The sequence below is a fragment of the Camelina sativa genome, chromosome 8 (genome assembly GCF_030686135.1).
Source record: "Camelina sativa cultivar CO46 ecotype springtype chromosome 8, ASM3068613v1".
Taxonomy (NCBI): Eukaryota; Viridiplantae; Streptophyta; class Magnoliopsida; order Brassicales; family Brassicaceae; genus Camelina; species Camelina sativa.
In genome coordinates, this window is record NC_141887.1 from 12245598 (window position 1) to 12265520 (window position 19923).

Here is a 19923-nt window from a genome sequence, read left to right on the forward strand (position 1 = left end):
TGCTTTATCACTGTTTCAATCATTCAGTTTCATTTGCATCTAGTTGTTAGTTCTTGTAGTTTATTTTCTGCATTTTACATTTCCTTCCTAGGATTGTTAGTGACAAACAATCTTTACATTTGTCTTAACTTAGATTCATATGCATATCTTAATTGTTCACAAACACTCATTTAGGATTGATACCTCTTGTACTGCAATAGCATAAGGGGAATTGAAACACCCATCCATCATTCCATTCATATCTCACCATTGCATACATCATCATTCACACCACAATATAAACTTGTTTCATAATCATATCCCACTTCCACTCCGGAATGGGAAGAATCTTCAGTAACCCTCCTGGAACCTGGGAAGAATCATATCCCACTTCCCTTCGGCTGCGGTCTAAATAAAGATGTGGACGTGCTCACACTCCTGTCCATAAGCAGAACCATGACAATGTCCCAACACTCCTTCTACTTCACTTTCTGCTATGCATCTTCTAAACAACCCATCTGACCCCTTTTTGTAGAGATAAGGTTCATCCCAATAGTATCCATTTATGTCCTTGAGGAGTTTCTTCTTTTTGTAATGGTCCATGTCCACTGGGATTTCCTCACACACCTTGTAGTTGACTATATTAGCATACCAAGGTAGATCCTCACTCTCAAGTGCCAACCACTCCTCCATCTGCTCCTGCTCGATCGGGTCACCAAACTCACACGGTCGAGTGCCTGCTCGAGTTGGTGGTCGAGCTGGCTGCCGGGTTGTTCCAAGTAGCATCAGTTTCTCCTCAGGCATTGAGTCATCAATTGGAATCTCCTCCTCTATCCTCATCCTTGATAAATGATCAGCTACTCCATTCTCTATCCCTTTCTTATCAACTATTTCAATGTCAAATTCTTGGAGAAGCAAAATCCACCTCAACAGCCTTGGTTAGGTGTCTTTCTTTGAGTAGATGTGCCTCAAGGCAGCATGATCAGTGTACACAATCACCTTGGATCCTACCAAGTAGCTTCTGAATTTTTCAAAAGCAAATACCACTGCTAGGAGTTCCTTTTCTGTTGTTGAGTATCTTCCTTGAGTTTCATCCAAGGTTCTACTTGCATAGTGAATCACATGCAGCTTCTTATCTTTTTTCTGTCCTAGAACTGCTCCTACTGCAAAGTCTGAAGCATCACACATGATCTCAAATGGAAGATCCCAGTTTGGTGCTTGGACTATTGGGGCTGAAATCAAAGCAGCCTTGATCTCCTTGAATGCTTTCAAGCAATCTTCATCAAAATTAAACTCAGTCTCCTTACAAAGCAACCTTGTCAATGGCCTAGCTATCTTTGAGAAGTCCTTGATGAACCTCCTATAGAACCCAGCATGGCCAAGGAAGCTTCTTATGTCCTTGATTGTTTTTGGTGGTTGAAGTTGAACCATAACTTCAATCTTTGCCTTGTCAACTTCAATTCCCTTCTCTGAAATCTTATGACCAAGGATTATCCCTTCTTCAACCATGAAGTGACACTTTTCCCAATTCAAAACCAGGTTTGTCTCCTCACATCTCTTTAAGACCCTGCATAGATTAGCAAGACAAGAAGAGAAAGAATCTCCATAGACAGAGAAGTCATCCATAAAAACTTCAACCACATCCTCAATGAGATCAGAGAAGATTGACATCATGCACCTTTGAAAGGTAGCTGGAGCATTACATAATCCAAATGGCATCCTCCTATATGCAAAGGTACCATATGGACATGTGAATGTTGTCTTCTCTTGATCATTAGGATGAATAGGAATTTGGAAAAATCCAGAGTATCCATCCAAGAAACAGTAATGAGTGTGATTGGCTAATCTTTCCAACATTTGATCAATGAAAGGAAGAGGAAAATGATCTTTCCTAGTAGCAGATTTAAGCTTCCTATAGTCAATGCACATTCTATGTCCTGTTATGGTTCTAGTGGGAATTAACTCATCTTGATCATTCTTTACTACAGTGATTCCTCCTTTTTTAGGGACACAATGGACTGGTGAAACCCAAGTACTATCAGAAATAGGATAGATTACTCCAACATCAAGCAACTTAAGGATCTCCTTTTTGACTACTTCCTTTAAGTTGGGGTTTAACCTTCTTTGGGGTTCAATGCTAGAATAAGATTCATTTTCAAGGTGAATTCTATGCATGCAGAGGCTAGGTGAAAGTCCTTGAATGTCATCTAAAGTATAACCAATGGCTTTTCTATACTTCCTCAATTCAACAACTAGCAAGTCAAGTTCATTCTCACTCAATTTAGCATTAACTATTACTGGATAAGTAGTATAGTGGTAAGTATTCCCGCCTGTCACGCGGGTGACCCGGGTTTGATCCCCGGCAACGGCGCCAAATTGAAACAAGTTTATATTGTGGTGTGAATGATGATGTATGCAATGGTGAGATATGAATGGAATGATGGATGGGTGTTTCAATTCCCCTTATGCTATTGCAGTACAAGAGGTATCAATCCTAAATGAGTGTTTGTGAACAATTAAGATATGCATATGAATCTAAGTTAAGACAAATGTAAAGATTGTTTGTCACTAACAATCCTAGGAAGAAAATGTAAAATGCAGAAAATAAACTACAAGAACTAACAACTAGATGCAAATGAAACTGAATGATTGAAACAGTGATAAAGCAAGAACAGAAACAGAGACTACTACTAATGAACTAATGCAAGATAATTAATGAACTGAAAACTAAATGTATGCAACTGGAATGAAACAAGAATGAAACAAGACAAACACAAATCATAGACACAGAGTTCTGGGGATGAACTCGAGCAGCACTCGACCGAGTGTAGGTCGAGTGGGTGGTCGAGCTAGACTAGACGCAGAAACAGAGCAATGCAATAAAAACAGAGTAATGCTAAATCCAATCAAACAACAAACAAGCAACAGGATTAAGACTAAGATTTCAATAAACAAAGAAGGTCCTGAGGATGGATTCATGGGATGGACTAATCATTGTGGTTATCTAACTTGGTCAACAAATCTCAAGCAAACTTTGAGCTAACCTCTAGACATATTAATCTAAGACAAGTTTCTCCCACTCTCATGGTCAAGAAACAATCAAACCTATGCAATTCTAGACTTGTTCTCACACAGTAAAGAATCTACACAAGCAGGCATTAAGCAATACATCTCAAACCAAACAAGACCTCTAATCTCTTAGCAAGCCTAATGGTAAGCTCTAGATCTAGCCTTATCTATGCTTCCTAAACATTGGTGTGATGCTAAGAAGCTTGAAATCAGACTCTACCCTCTCAGATATAGAATCAGCATTAAGATCATCTACCCTAGAAGAGATCTACAACAATCAAGCTTGACCAAGTCACACAAACCACAAGATCAATCCATCCTAACCCATCCTCAAGATCCTAAGGAAACTACTCACAACAATACATGGTGATGAAAGTCAAAAACCCAGAAAATATTGAAATTGCATTATTAGAAAGATTAAACAAAGATCTTCAATATTGATGAAAGGATGAAACTCAAATTCTCAATATCTTGAAAGTTATAGAACCAACAAAATATAAGAATCTAGTCTTCTTTCATAAGGAAGTACAAGATCTTAAAAATAAAAATGCAAAAGAAATAAAACTAAAAAAGGTAAAAACTAGGTTTAGGGAATATCTAAAAAGTTGCACACTTTGGTGGCTGCAGGTACAAGGCCTTATATAGGTGAGGAGGTGGAAGCCCTAAAAATAGAAAAAGTCAAAGTAGTCAACGGCTCGGTCAACTCGACCAGTGCTCGGTCGAGTCCATGGTCGAGCTGGCTTCTCTCGTGCACACTCCACTCGGTCGAGTCCATCTACCCACTCGGTCGAGTGCTTGGTCGAGTTGGACTCTGGACCTTGGTTCTTCAGCCTTAACTCTCTTGCTTTCCCTTCAAGATTGCTTCACTTCTCCTCAGGATTGTTTCCATGCTCCTTAAGCTCCAAAATCACCTGTTTATGCATGAAAAGATGCAAATGCAATGCAACTAAACTCTAATGCATGATTAGTCCTAAAGCTACACAATAATGATGAAAATGGCTAGCAAAAGATGCAAAAGATGTGAATAAACTAAGGGAAAACATGGTAAAATATATGAACATCAGATTACTATGGAATTCGTGGTGGGTTTGCCAGTGTCCAAGACGTTTGATACTATTTGGGTCATTGTGGATCGGTTGACTAAGTCGGCACATGTTTTGGCCATTAAGAAGACTGATGGAGCAGCGGTCTTGGCTAAGAAGTATGTCAAGGAGATAGTCAGGTTGCATGGGGTGCCAACGAGTATTGTGTCTGATAGGGATTCCAAGTTTATTTTGGTGTTCTGGAAAGCGTTTCAAGCAGAGATGGACAGTAAGGTGCATATGAGTACAGCTTATCATCCCCAGACAGATGGACATTCGGAGAGGACGATCGAGACGCTAGAGGACTTGCTGAGGATGTGTGTGTTGGATTGGAGAGGCCATTGGGCAGATCACTTGAGCTTGGTAGAGTTTGCTTACAACAACAGTTACCAGGCGAGTATTGGGATAGGTCCTTATGAGGCTTTGTATGAGAGGCTGTGTCGTACACCATTATGCTTGACTCAGGTGGGGGAGAGGAGCATTTATGGGGCAGATTTTGTTCGGGAGATCTCAGAAAAGATTCGAGTTCTCAAGCTGAACATGAAGGAAGCTCAGGATCGACAGCAGAGTTATGCCGATAGGAGGAGGAGAGATCTTGAGTTTCAGGTAGGAGACAGAGTGTACCTCAAGATGGCCATGTTGCGGGGTCCGAACAGGTCATTGACTGAGACTAAGTTGAGTCTGAGGTATATGGGACCGTTCAGAGTGATTGAGCGGGTGGGACCGGTTGCATATAGGCTGGAGATGCCTGAGGTTATGCGTGCGTTCCATGTTTCGATGTTGCGGAAGTGTCTCCCTGAGGATGATCAGTTGTTGGCTAAGATTCCTGAGGATCTTCAGCCTAATATGACTTTGGAGGCTAGACCGGTGAGGGTTCTCGAGAGGAGGATCAAGGAACTTCGGAAGATGAGAGTCCTTTGGGACTGTGATGGTGTTGAGGAGCAGACTTGGGAGCCAGAGACGACAATGAAGGCAAGGTTCAAGAAGTGGTTCGAGAAGCAGGTCGCGACTTGAACTTGTCTAGCCTTGTTCAAGTTGTTGTCCGTGGCTGGAGCGGGAATGGAGTATTCCAGCCCATCTCTCTTGTTTACTTGGTCGCTTAGGGGTAGTTGGTTTTGCGACTAAGTAACAAAATGAGGTGGTGTTTGGGATAAGAAGTTCCGCGAAGCTGGTATCGGAAAAGGAAAGTTTCCTGAAATGGAATTTCCAAGAGTGGAAAGTTTCCAAAAGTGAAAAGTTCTAAAATTGGTAAGTTTTATGTGAGTTAGAATTTGACCATTTTTTTTAGTGGTTGTGGGCCTTGGAGGGGCTTGTGTGGCCTTCGTGGCAGATTTTTGAGTCATTGTGCCCGCGTGTGGCGGTATTTCGAGACATTGTGTGGCCTTTGTGGCGGGCTGTTTAGCCAATTGTGTGGCCTTTTGTGGTGGGCCATGGAGACGGTTGCACGGGAGTCCTTGACTGATGGTTGTTGAAGATTCGAGGACGAATCTATGTTGGTGGGGGAGAATTATAACATCCGCAAACCGGAATCCTGGTTTAGAGGGTGCATCGATCGATGCACTATGTGCATCGGTCGATGCAAGGCCGGTTATGTGCGGACGAGTTTAAGTTAAACGCTGCGTTTTGGGTTAGGGAAAACCCTTAACACGAGTTTCTGTCTCATTAGTCATGTTTAGCCGCTTTTGAAAGAAAGAAAAGAGAGAAAAGGTGTTCCTAAGTGTTCTTGACTGTTCCTGAGGAGTTTGCGAGATTGGAAGCTTTTCCTATAGAGATCTGTAGCTGGGATCGCTGTAGGAGCTTCCTGGAATTGTTTAGTGCATGACCATGGCTTATCTAAGCTGGAGATTTCTCTGATATGCTTGTTATGTGTTGTTAGGCTTGTTAGTATGTTAGTTGGGACATAGGGAAGCTTTCTTGTGGCTTGGGATCGAGTTTTGTGGTTGTAGGAACGAAGATCCGGTGAGAAGCTTCGGGGAAAAACGATGCTCAGCATGTGCGTCGGTCGATGCAAATGCAAGGACGGCGAGTTAAACCTAAGGTTTTTGTGCTATGTCGAGCACGCATCGGTCGATGCAGCGTGCGTGTCGGTCGATGCAAGCCTTGTGTTGGTCAATGCAACCCCAATCGGTGTCGGTCGATGCATGGTTGGTGTCAGTCGATGTAGAGTCCTGGTTTGTTATTAATGTTTGTTGATTGTTGATTGATGGTTAGAGATGTCTCTATTGCTTGTGTGTATAGCCCGGTAGATGGGAGGATTATTGAGTGTTTATTAAATACTCATGCATTGCAAATTGTGTTTGTGGTGCAGGTAAAGGCAAAGTATGATCCTGGAATCAAGGCAATGAAGAGGAAGATGTTCTAGAGACTCGATTGGATGTTGTCTGGCTTGCTAGGTTGCTAGAGTTGAGTCCTAGAATGTTGTTTAGGATTGCTGGTTCTCTGGTTTATGTTGATTGGAACTATTACTGGTTATTATTTTTTTTTGAATATTGTATTATTGGATATTTATTGGTATTGTTATTTCTCCTGTTTGGTGTGTTTGTGGTTAGGTGGCTAGTGGGTTTGGGACCACTAGTTGTAGAGTATTTATTTATTATTAAAAAAAAACGGGTCGGATCGTTTCAATGGAGAGTATTTATAATAATACTGAGGCATCTCAATTGTTTTGTGTGGTGCAAGTAAAAGGAAAGTGTTATGCGTGGAATCAAGGCGATTAAGAGGAGGATGTTCTAGAAACTCGGTTGTTTGTTCTATGGTGATGTTAGGTTGCTAGAATAGAATGTAGTTGTCTAGAATGGTTGTTTAGGTTACTATTTCATTGCTTTATGTATTTGTTGATTATTAGTATTAAATTCACTGGTTATTGGTTATTATTTCTATTGGGTTTCTGGTTTAATGTTATTGATTATTTCCGCTCTATGTTGATTGGGGTTAGGATATTAGTCAGTATGGGATCACTAATTTAATATTATATTAAAAACAAAAAATTGGGTCGGGTCGTTTCAAAGGTACCATCACGTTCATCGAATTTGAAGGTAGATTGTCTTGCTCGGTCGTCTAGATCTTTAGCTTCAGCAATTTCTTTTGTAAACTCTTTTCCTCCGGTATAGGAGTTCTTTTCTAATTAGTGTTTGGTTGACAAAAAAATTAGAAATGTACTTAAATATTTTATTGAAAGGTTTGTTAAATTTTGTTTGTGAGCTTTAAATCTCTTAAATTTAAAATTGGCAGTTTCCTACACTAATAATGTATTAAAAACAGTTGTACCTTATTGATTCAAAAGTGTTGGCCAGTATGCATATCAATCATTTGATAACTGTTAATTTAATTTATTTTTATTAAAACTGTTTTAAATATATTAAATTCAAAGTTGATATTTTCTACACTAGTAAAAATGACAAACCATTAATACATTATTTTTTTTGCATAAAATGAACACTGATTTTATGTATTTTAATTAATGTTCATATGAAAGACATATTTTTGTCAGAAATTAGATACTTCAAGCATATAATGACACGAATTCACATTAGATATGCATTTCACAACGATAGTCTGAAATAAACACCTAAGAATTATCTGAATCAAAGAAATAGAAGGTGTTTTTACTAGTGAAGCTAGAGCCAAGTTCACTAGGTGTTTTTATATAAATAAGTGTTTTTCAAATCAACTAAGTAAGATTGGTGGCTAGAGCCAAGTTCTTCTCCAGCCTCTATCTCTGATTTATCCACGTCATTAATACCTATTAATTAATATCATAATTATTGCTATATCATATTTATATATATTTGTAGGTAACTGTCACAGATATAATTAATGTACCGTCCTTGTCGATACAATTTAAGCATAGATATTTTCATCTCGCTTCTTTTGCTCATTTTCTAGATATCGCTTCTCTTCAATCGCTATCTCTATCTAGGAACGCAATTCCTTTATCCGTCTCTACATAATAAAATAATTATATTACTGCAAAAATATTATGAGGTAGTAATAATAGTAGTAAATATATGGAATCAACTAAGAGAGGTATATATACCTCAAGCTCCATGGATCGCTTCACTAAAGAATCTAGATATTGAACCTTCTTCAACCTTGAATTTGGAGCTGAAACACGGTTTGCAATTATCCTACATATATAATTAAATATGAGACACTGAATTCAATTACAACTTGATTTAGCTGATATATATCAATAGGAAGACAAGGAGCTATATAATCCCTCTTCTTTTCCAAGAACAACGACATTTCTCAATCCCTCGCTATCTTTTCGTTCCGAGTCGGCAAGAGCACTCTAAGATCCTTTTTCAAACCTGCTCCCATTTCGTTGGAGTTTCGGACCCTTTTTGATTTTTGAAGTACAGCCCTGCTCTATAGTGGAGTTATCTATCAATCGATTTGAAAATAGCACGTTCATCTCGCTTTTCGTTCATTTTCGCGGCAACGAAGTGAAGTTCATGAGACCACGGCGGAGTGGAGCAGCCGCAACACTCTTTTTCCTTAGCTGGATCTCGCTGGGAGGGTACTCAGAGTATAGTGGGTACCTCGTAGGACCTCGACCGGTGTGGTACACATATCTGTCAATGTCAATCAAGTAATAGAATTCATTCCCACTGTCTGAAGAAGTTTTTTTTCCAGCTCTTGAGCTGATTGAATGATTTTTGTTCACTGCTAAGCTAATCGATAAAGAATAATGAAAAATTGTGTAACCTTTTGAGCTTCTTAGAATCCGTGGCAGGATCAATATTTTCACGTCTACGAATGGTGAAGCTTTGCTTAACTTCATATTGGAGGTAAACACCTTTCATCTCTCCTGCTTGGCTATCACTTCGGGAAACTCCAAATGATGTCGCAATCACAGGAAAGCTCATTGAGTTAGTTTTTAATTAGTAAATTTTAAAACTTTGTTTAAAACTTTTTTAGTATGAGAATACTACTATCGAGCATTATTTTTATAGTGACGAAAGCACTACTTAAATATCATATTTTCCCTTCAGTTGCTCGTATCTTAGATTTTTTACTATTTAAATTACATATTAGACCAATTCATTTTTGCCAGATGTTAGGCCTTATCTTTAGCAAAATTTTTCTTTTATTATATTTTAATATTTCAGTTTAAAAGAAATGTTAAGATTTTATTCTAAAACTTGATCTAGGCGGTCATATTAATGGTGCAAGTCACACCATAGTGGTTGACTGAGGCGATTTAGAACTATGCTTCTATTAAACAATGTAACCATAAAACAATGTAAATTATAATTTGAAATTAAAATTTTTTTATTGGGGGCTGCAATTAGGTTTTTCATTTTGAATAATGTGAAGAAGAGTCACTAAGGTGGAATTACATTTTTTCCTCTATTTAAATGAAAAATTAGCAAAGATCATGTTTGTAAATTCGAACTTTGCTGGTCCATTGTGTTGACCAGCACATCCTCATGGTGTTAATCGTCACCCATCGTGACCTATCGCGTCCAACGCTCCTATAGTCAAACGACACCACCATTGTAGAGAACATAGAAAACAGAGATCTCGACGCTTAGATAAGTCATGGTTTGCTTCTGCGTTTTTGGGTTTGAAAACCCTAAGGTCGGATATAAATGGGGAAAAAATTGACGATGTTTGGGATTTAACGGAGATGCGAGGATTTGGAGGATTGCATAAGTCGATGCAAAGACGTTACATCGGTCGATTCAAGGACGTTGCATCGATCGATGCAAAGAGTGTGTTGGCCGACGCAAGTGCGCAGAGTCGACGCTGATGTGTCTGTATTTTGTAGGATTTTTAACCATAGTTTTAAAAATTGGTTTGAGTCTTTTGTTGAGTCAAAGTGTGCTTTTAGTGTCTTTTTAGTCTTTTGTGAGTCTGTACAGGTTTTAGGTTACTTTGGAAGGAAACTGAGTGTTTTGGGAATATAAACATGCATTTGGAGCCAATTTGGTAAAGACTGATCAGACTAGAAAGCAGATGGAGAAAACGCAGAAAAAGCACCCAGGATCGACCGGTGCTCACTTGGGATCGACCGATCCCGTCCCCGACTCAAGTTTTCCTTTTTTTTGTTTTAAACCGATTTTTAGATGTTCGTCCTCTAGAGACATAAGCTTTATTTTCTGAAACTTTTCTGTATTGAGAGCTGGAAGGAGAAGATCTCTAATCCTTCTTGACACTTTGGAGAAGATTTCTAAACCTTATTTTCTATTCTTTTGCAATTCAATTATGTTTTCTTCATCATTGATTTGCTTTTTCTGTTACTCCATGTCTGAGTAGTTTCTCAATTGGGTTTAGGGGTTCAAAAGGGTTTCTATGATTAATTGATGCTAGGTTTGTTATATTAGGGATTGATCTTATTGTTCTTCATCTATTGTTGCTCTTAATTCTTAAGCTAGATTGATCACTAATAACTCTCTAATTTACATGTCTTAGACACCCTTTTTCATCCATGTTTTGCATTATAAATACCCTAACCTTAGCATTTTTAGGTCTTTAACCTCAGGAATTTGCATTTAGGCCGTTTAGGATGCTGCATTATTGCATTTGTGCATTTTGGATGAAAACAGGTGCTTTGGAGCACAAAAACGGGAAGAATGAGATAAAACCCGAACATGTACCCGATGGAGTGATCGTGCGAGAAGAAAAGTCCCAACTTTAGCCCGACCAAAGAAGATCTAAGAGCAGGAAGACCAACCTGAAGACACACCCGACCATACCACCCGGTCATTGCCACATAGCACCTGGTCGAGTTCATGACAATGCCTTCAAATATCGACTCGAATGAAGATTTTATGTTGGGACTCAGCTTCTGAGTTCTTCATCAAAGTTATAGGGAATCGAGTTTTCTTTCCAATGGTGGTGGTTTCAGGTCAATCGGATATGTGGTTCAAGAGGAAGTCCTATTTTAGTGAGCGCATATACATCCAGATCGAAGAATGGAACCACCCGAGCATTAATCTGATCATGCACCCGAAGTGGAGCTCGAGCACCTGCTCGTGTAGATGCTTCAGGTACCCGTTGACATTGGTCAACTTGAATTCTGTTTACATTTTGTTATTGCTTCTTTCTAATAAAACGTTTATCTCTTTTTCATCTTTATGTTTATGGAATTTTTATTTATTTATGGGTTTATGTTCTTTGCCATGAGATCTGAGTAGTGAATAGAAGTTTCTAGGGATGGGATAGGCTACTATGTATTCTTATTTGGTTAGGATGTTTTAGCTTGATTGTTTTTATGAAAATTCCCTTCTGGATTAGTGTTCTTAGTGCTAGTTTCAGACCGAGAGGTTGAGATTAGATTCTAGACATTTTCACCTGAGAGGTGTTCGATGAAATATCTGAATTAGCTAATGCTAGAGATTTTCTCACTTGGCCTAAGAGATTAGATGAGTAAGAAGTTGATTGACAATAATGAATTGGATTTTAATGCCTGCTTAGTCATGTTTCTCCAACGAGAGTTGGGTAAGGGAGTGATTAGGGTTGATTGTTTCTACCACGAGAGTGGATTAGCAAGGTTTAGAGATTCATTGTCTAGGGAATAGATTGCTTGAGGCTTGTAAAACATTCTAGGTTGATTAGGAATACTTATGAACCAATTACTCCATCCTTAGGAGCTTTCACATCTTGATTGTTTACTGTTTTTATATCAACCCGATCACCAACCCGATCTGGTACTCGATCACCTCCATCGTGTGGTACTTCTAGTTGTTCTTGATTTTTGTTCTTTCTGTTTTCTTAGTTTTGTTCATTTTTGGTTGATAGTCAAAACTCATATTATTGCTTGGCTTGACTTGCATTGTTCTTATCACATCTTATCTGCTAGCATAACAACCATTTGGATTTTGGATTGATAACTCTTTGTACAACAACTGCGTAGGGAATTGATACCCTGGGTGAAAATCATGTTATCAATTTGGTGTCGTTGCCATTTGGTTGTTTCTTGTTACATTTAGGATTTCAGCACTTGCTAGATCAAGTTATTTTTATTATATCTGCATAGGGAATTGATACCCTGGATCTCAGGTGAGCCTACGCGACCCCATACCCAAACCCTTACCCGAACCCCTACCCGAACCTGTCTACTCGAGCACTTGCTCGTTTGACCATTCACATTCTTGATCGGGTACTTGTATACACCAACCGTTTTCCAAAAGAACTGAGATATCCGAGGACAATATCAGAGTAGAACATGAAGAAGTGGCAATGGACAACCCACATGATCAAAGTGAACCTCAAAGGAGAAGGAAAAATGGTTATAGTGATGCTCCCACTACTCATACTCAGAGGTATGGGATAGTGCCTCCTGTTGTCGACAACACAACCTTCACAATCAAGAGTAGTCTGATCTCAATGGTTCAGAGCAACAAATTTCATGGACTGCCTACTGAAGACCCCCTTGCACATCTTGATGAGTTTTATAGGGTCTGTAGTGTCACCAATATAAATGGAGTTAGTGAGGATGCATTGAAGGTGATATTGTTTCCTATTTCTCTACGAGATAAAGCCCATCAGTGGTAGAAGACTCTACCTCCTGGAAAAATCACCTCTTGGATTGATTGTAAGAAGGTCTTCCTTGCTAAGTTCTTCTCTAGTTCAAGGACTGCACATTTGAGGAACGAAATGTCAGGATTTCTCCAACAGAATGGCGAGTCTTTCAGTGAAGCATGGGAGCGCTTCAAAGGCTACCAGAGACAATGCCCACATCATGGATTCAATAATTCATCTTTGTTGAGTACTTTGTATAGAGGTGTTATTCCCAGTATGAGAATACTTCTAGAAACAGCCTCCAATGAAAGTTTCATGAATAGAGATGTCGCTGAAGGTTGGGAATTAGTAGAGAATCTTGCTCAGTGCAATGGAAATTACAGTGAGGAATATGATCCCAGCTTAAGGGCAGGTGTTGATTCTGAGGAAGGGCATAAAAGGAACAAAAAGCCTTAAATGAAAAGCTTGAGAAGCTAGATAAACTCCTTCTAACCCAATAGAAGCAAGTACATGTTGTTTATGAAGATGAACAGTTTATGGTCCCAAACTATCTTCCACAACAACCCAAGCAGGCTCCTGCTCAAGATCAGGAGATGAAGAGCATGCTTCAGCGAATCCTACAAGGTCAAGCTAATGGAGCTATGGAAACAAGTAAAAAGCCCATAGAGATGAATAACAAGATAGACTGCACATATGGTACCCTTAATAACAAGATTGAAGCTTTAACCTGCCGAATGCTTCAGCTAGAGAGCAAGAGTGCATCTCCTTCTTCTGGACTATTCTATGGGACTGCAATTAACAATCTCAAAGAGTTTGCCACTGCCCAAACAATATCTCTCAAAGAACTACCTACAAAGCTCACCGTGGACAGTGACAACCAAGATGGGGGAGGATTTTCTCCACCCAGAAGTGCAGAATGAGAAGAGAACTGAGCTTTCAACATCACTCAACTATACACATGGTCGAGCGCTTGATCGAGTCCTTGCTCAAGATCCTGAAAATCCAGTTCGGTTCATTCCTCCTCCCTATCAGCCACCTTTGCCATTTCCAAGACGGTTTAAAGAGCAAATGCTGAGAAAGAACAAGGCTTATATTGATAAGCAAACAATGATGGTATTGAGTCATGAACCTTTGTTAGAACAAGATGAAATGAAGGATATGCCACAAGTTAAAGAGCTTGAACAGAAGAGGTCAACTATTTATGGACAGACTTTTTGGATTAAAGAGAAAGGTCATGAAACTGAGTCTGAAATCTTTGAGGGTGTAAATGGGCCAAAAGCAGAGATTTTCGCAGCATGTGAGGAAACTCCAAGGAGAGCACAACCCTATAACTCGACCCCATGGTCGGGTTTATGTTCGGGTCAATGGTCGGGTCATACTCATGCTCTTCCAGAATGCCCATATTCAATTTCCAAGCTTCCCCAACAGCTAGAGTCAAGCAATCTCGCATCTGATGGGTTGTCAGCACTTCAAACTACTAACATTCTCAAGGATTCTGTGAGGGATTTGACAGCTTAACTCAAGAAGGTGAGTGGAGAAATCAAGAAACTCCAAAGGAAAGTTAGTGGTTCTTCCTCAAAGAAAGCAAAGAAAGGGAATAACACTTTTAGCATTGATCCTGGAAAACGAGAAAAAATGAAATCTCAGGGAATAGAGAGGACTTCATCTCCTCTCTGAATCTTCCAAAGCATGAGAAGGTGAAAAGTCAAGCTTAGTGACTTTAAACAAGCTCATTTTGGAGGGACTCCCAAAGGTATCCTTGTATATATGGCTTAAGTTTTTTTTTTTTTTTTTTTTGTTGTTTTGATTTCTTTTCTTTAATGTTTTTTAATTCTAGGAACAAAAGACATAGAACAGAAGTGTTAAGGGGATATTTGAATGAGCTAGAGCCTATCCGATGCCTAACCCGATGGGGTACTCGATCCCCTACCTGATGCATGACTCGGATGATGGTCCGAGCAACAGGTCTACGCACATCAATGAGCTCATTGATGAGCCAAAACCAGCAACCATTGGAGCTGAGAACAAGCCTGGGTATGCATTGGGAAGCATGAAAGCTGCTGTGACTTCTTTCTTCACAAACCCATGAGGTACCACATTCATCTAACCTTTGTAAATAACATTGCATTAAAGTTTGTTCCATTTGTGATTCTCATATTTCTTTTTCAGATTTTTATTTACATAAGGGACTGTGTAATTTAAGTTTGGAGGAGGGCCTGAGAATGTGTTTAACATTGTGTTTTGATTTCTTATTTTCTTATTTCAAATTTTTGCATACTAGTTTTATTCATTTGAGTCTGCATCTATTTGCATTAAAAAAACCCCCAAAAAACTTGAAAATTTTTATAATTTTTTTTAAAAAAGAGTGTTCATCTAGTTGCATTTACATATTAGGATTGAGTCTAGATTGCTTCATATAGGATTGTTGCATATGCATTTTAGGTGAAAATTATTAAAACCACCGTGTTTAAAGTCCAACCTTAGGATTGAAGTTATAGCCCTTAATCACAGTTCATTGTAGCTAGATCAATCTCTCGAAAAAATGAAGAATATTTGTTTAGAATCTTGTCTCTTTAGAAAGCTTCTTCCACTTGTGTGAAACTTGCTTGATAATTGTAGCATCTCTATATTATTGGACTTAACCTGAACTTAAATTATCTTGCTTATGGAACTTGAATGCCTGCTCATGGTAACTCTAATTTTTGGGTAAACACTCCATTTTTGTCAATCTTTTCGTTTAACTAGAATTGTTTTTCCCTACCCTTAATCCCAAACCTTTTCTTTCAAGCCTTGTTGTGATTTGTTGAGTGAGGCCTTTTCAGTTTTTATAGTGTATAGGTTGTGAAACCTTGAGAGTATTGAGAATGACAGAGAACTAGCTCTTGTTTTAGCTAGGTTTAGAACCATTTGAAAGAAAAAAAAAAGAGAGAAAAAATGTTTTAAAAGAGAGAAAAAATGTTTTAAAAGTCTTTTCAAAATGTTTTAAAATGCTGTTCAAAGTTAATATCTTAGGGATTACAAAGAAAAAAAAAAGGGTTAAGATCAAGAGTGTTAACGGTTTATGTTTTTGGGTGCTGAAAAAAAAAGGAACGAGAAAAGGGTATAATCAGATTGAAAAGCTTTTACGAGGGTAGATCATCAAGAGGTAAGCTTTGTATGCCCCAAATGTTCTCAGTCTTAGATAGTTTTAACAACTGTCTAACATTCCTCCTTGTTTGAGAGTAAGCCACCTGAAAATACTACTTGAAACCTACCTCCATATGAGCTTGATTCACTTTCCATTTACAAGAATTCGCCAAACACTTTAATGAACGTGAAAGAGATGTTCTTTAGAAATGCAAGTCTTTACTGATAGTTGGAGGATGAACTAGATCGATGCATGGTGATAAGAATAGAAAACTATTTGTAAGTATGTTTATTTATCTTAGCACCGTTAAACTATCTTTAAGGACTATAGCTTGAATTTTTCGCTTGGTACTATGAGGTTATGAGTTTCCACTTTCAAACATCATCCTCTTACTTCCATGCTAGAGGACTAGCAAGAGATAAGTTTGGGGGTGTTGATAACTCTCTAATTTACATGATTTAGACACCCTTTTCATCCAAGTTTTGCATTATAAATACCCTAACCTTAACATTTTTAGGTCCTTAACCTCAGGAATTTGCATTTAGGCCGTTTAGGGTGTTGCATTGTTGTATTTGTGCATTTTGGATGAAAACAGGTGCTTTGGAGCCCAAAAACGGGAAGAATGAGGTAAAACCCGAACATGTACCCGATGGAGTGATCGTGCGAGAAGAACAGTCCCAACCTTAACCCGACCAAAGAAGATCTAAGAGCAGGAAGAACAACCTGAAGACACACCCGACTATACCACCCGATCATTGCCACATAGCACCTGGTCGAGTTCATGACAATGCCTTCAAATATCGACTCGAATGAAGATTTTACGTTGGGATTCAGCTTCTGAGTTATTTATCGAAGTTATAGGAAATCGAGTTTTCTTTCCAATGGTGGTGGTTTCAGGTCAATCGGATGTGTGGTTCAAGCGTTATTCCAGATCGAAGAATGGAACCACCTGCATTAATCCAATCATGCACCCGAAGTGGAGCTCGAGCACCGGCCCGTGTAGATGCTTCGGGTACCTGCTGATGTGGCTAGGTCAACTTGTTTCCTTATAAATACCCTCTCTTAACTCTATTTTCGACAGAGAAGAGGCGACAGCCATTTTTACACATTTCTTTGAACAAATTCTCTAGTTTTTTGTTATTTTTCAACTTGAATTCTGTTTACATTTTGTTATTGCTTCTTTCTAATAAAACATTTATCTCTTTTTCATCTTTATGATTATGCAATTTTTATTTATTTCTGGGTTTATGTTCTTTATTTATTAAATAAAAAATTGGCAGTTTCTTACACTAATAAAGTATTAAAAACAGTTATAACTTATTGATTCAAAAGCATAGGCCAGTATGCATATCAATCATTACATATCTGTTATTGTAATTTTTTTTTTGTTAAAACTGTTTTAAATATATTACATTCAAAGTTGGCTTTCGCTAGACTAATAATAATGACAAACCATCAATATGTTAGTTTTTGTTGCTTAAAATGAACACTAATTTTGTGTATTTTAATTAATGTTCATAAGAAAGACATATTTTTGACAGAATTTAGATAATTCAAGCTGATTTTCATACCATATGAAAGAAATGCACACTAGATATGCATTTGATAACAATAGTCTGAAAACCAAAACACATGAAATTACAACAGCAAAAGACACGGAAATTAACAACTTAGAATTATCCGAATCAAAGAAATAGGACATGTGTTTTTCAAATCAACTAAGTAAGATTGGTGGCTATAGCCATGTTCTTCTCCAGCCTCTCTATCTCCGATTTATCCACATCAGTAATACCTATTAATTAGTTTCATAATTATTTCTATATCAATTGTAATTTTCATATATATATATATATATATATATATATATATATATATATTTGTAGGTAATTGTCACTTGTATAATTAATTTACCGTCCTTGTCGATACAATCTTGAAGTCGTGCAGACATATTTTCATTTCGCTTCTTTTGCTCATTTTCTAGATATCGCTTCTCTTCAATCGCTATATCTATCTGGGAACGCAACTCCTTTCTCCGTCTCTGCATAATAAAATAATTATATGTACTGCAAAAATATTATGAGATAGTAATAATAGTAGTAAATATATGGAATTAATTAAGAGAGGCATATATACCTCAAGCTCCATGGATCGCTTCACTAAAGAAGCTAGATATTGAACCTTCTTCAACATTGAATTTTGAGGCAAAACACAGTTTGCAATTATCCTACATATATAATTGAATATGAGACACTGAATTCAATTACAACTTGATTTAGATGATATGTATCAATAGGAAGATAAAAAAAATGAAAAATTATGTAACCGTTTGAGCTTCTTAAGATCCGTGGCAGGATCAATATTTTGACATCTACGAATGGTGAAGCCTGGCTTAACTTCATATTGGAGGTAAACACCTTTCTTCTCTCCTGCTTGGCTATCACTTCGGGGAACTCTAAATGACGTAAATTTTTAAGCTTTGTTCAAACTTTTTTTAGTTATAAGAATACTACTATCGAGCGTTATTTTTATAGTGAAGAAAGCACTAGTTAATTATTATATTTTCCCTTCATTTGGTTGTATCTTAGATTTTTTTACTATTTGAATTACATAAGAGGCCAATGCATTTTCGCCAGATGTTAAGCCTTATCTTTAGCAAAAATTTTCCTTTCATTATATTTTCATATTTCAATATAAACGAAATGTTAATATCTTTTTCTAAAACTTGATCAAGACGGTCATATTAATGGGTGCAAGTCACACAATAGTGGTTGACTGAGGCGATTGAGAACTATGCTTCTATTAAATCAGTGAAAACATCAAAACTCAACAATATTGTTGGACTATGTAGATTATCACTAGATCTTCAATATATAACCATAAAACAATGTAAAATATAATTTAAAATTAAATAATGTTTATTGGGGGCTGCAATTAGGGTCTCCATTTTGAATAATGTGAAGAAGAGTCACTAAGGTGAAATTATATTTTTTCCTCTATTTAAATGAAAAATTAGCAAAGATCATGTTTGTAAATTCGAACTTTGCTGGCCCATTGTGTCTACCAGCACATCCTTATGGTGTTAATCGTCACCCATCGTAACCAATCGAGTTCAACGCTCCTAGATTCAAACGACACCACCACCGTAGAGAACACAGAAAACAAAGATTTAACGCTTAGATAAGTCAAGGTCATCTACTCACCTTTAATTTGGATTAAAAATAACTTAGAACAGCAAGAGCAATGCCAACAGCAATAGAGCTCATGTATCTCCCTTGCTTTTGAACAGCAAAACCTCACCCTTATGTTCCTCTTAAACTCCCAAACCCTTTATAAAGGTCTACGACTTGACCTCCCATACCTTGCCTCATAAGGAGGCATAAAAATACTCGTCTGGTAGTTATTGTTAGCCTCCAATACATCCAGTGACCACCCCAATCCAGAACACACATCCGCAGCAAATCCTCTAGAGTCTGGATCGTCCTCTTAGAATGCCCATGTAACTCCCGCAAACCAGAATCCTTGTTTCGGGTGTGCATCGGTCGATGCAAGGTTCCCTTCTACAAGTCAACTTAAGTCAAACGCTCGTTTTGTTACATTTTTGGTTTGAAAATCCTAAGGTCGGATATATAAGGGGGAAAAATTGACGTTGTTGGGGATTTGACGGGGACGCGAGGAATTGCATTGGTCGATGCAAGGAATGTATCAGTCGACAAAGCTAGGAATTTGGAGGATTGGATCGGTTGATGTAAGGACGTTGCATTGGTCGATGCAAGGAGTGTGTCGGTCGACACAAGTGCGTAGAGTAGATGCAAAGAGTGTGTCAGTCGACGCAAGTGCGCAGAGTAAATGCGTGTGTTCAGAGTTGTTTGGTTTGCTTTCTTTTGTGTATTTGTGTATTTTCTTGTGTGTATTAAAAGTAGATGGGAGAGTATTTATAATAAAACGCGGTCATCTCAATTGTTGTGTGTGGTGCAGGTAAAGGCAAAGTGTGATCGTAGAATCAAGGCGATGAAGAAGATGATGTTCTAGAGACTCGGTTGTTTGTTCTATGCTATTGTTAGGTTGCTAGAATGAAATGCAGTGGTCTAGAACGGTTGATTAGGTCGCTATTTCATTGCTTTATTATTGTTGGTTATTGGTATTGAATTCACTGGTTATTGGTTATTATTTCTATTGGGTTTCTGGTTTAATGTTATT

General features: G+C 38.0%; 1 protein-coding gene, 1 non-coding gene and 1 pseudogene across 2 annotated transcripts; all 3 read right to left on the reverse strand.

Moving 5' to 3' along the window:
* Positions 1-7970: 7970 nt before the first annotated feature.
* On the reverse strand, positions 7971-8998 carry LOC104709505 (uncharacterized; annotated as a pseudogene).
* A 3722-nt stretch (positions 8999-12720) lies between these two features.
* Positions 12721-12826, reverse strand: LOC147939989 (small nucleolar RNA R71). Its single transcript, XR_015564868.1, has one exon. It is a non-coding gene; the product is annotated as a small nucleolar RNA R71 (small nucleolar RNA).
* A 4618-nt stretch (positions 12827-17444) lies between these two features.
* On the reverse strand, positions 17445-19262 carry LOC104709506 (uncharacterized). The gene is made up of 5 exons (XM_010426105.2): positions 19144-19262; positions 18050-18178; positions 17860-17950; positions 17638-17764; positions 17445-17518 (listed from the first exon to the last, which is right to left on the reverse strand). Exons 1-5 carry the CDS (start codon positions 19260-19262, stop codon positions 17445-17447), a joined length of 540 nt encoding a protein of 179 aa, XP_010424407.2.
* Between the last annotated feature and the right edge of the window lie 661 nt (positions 19263-19923).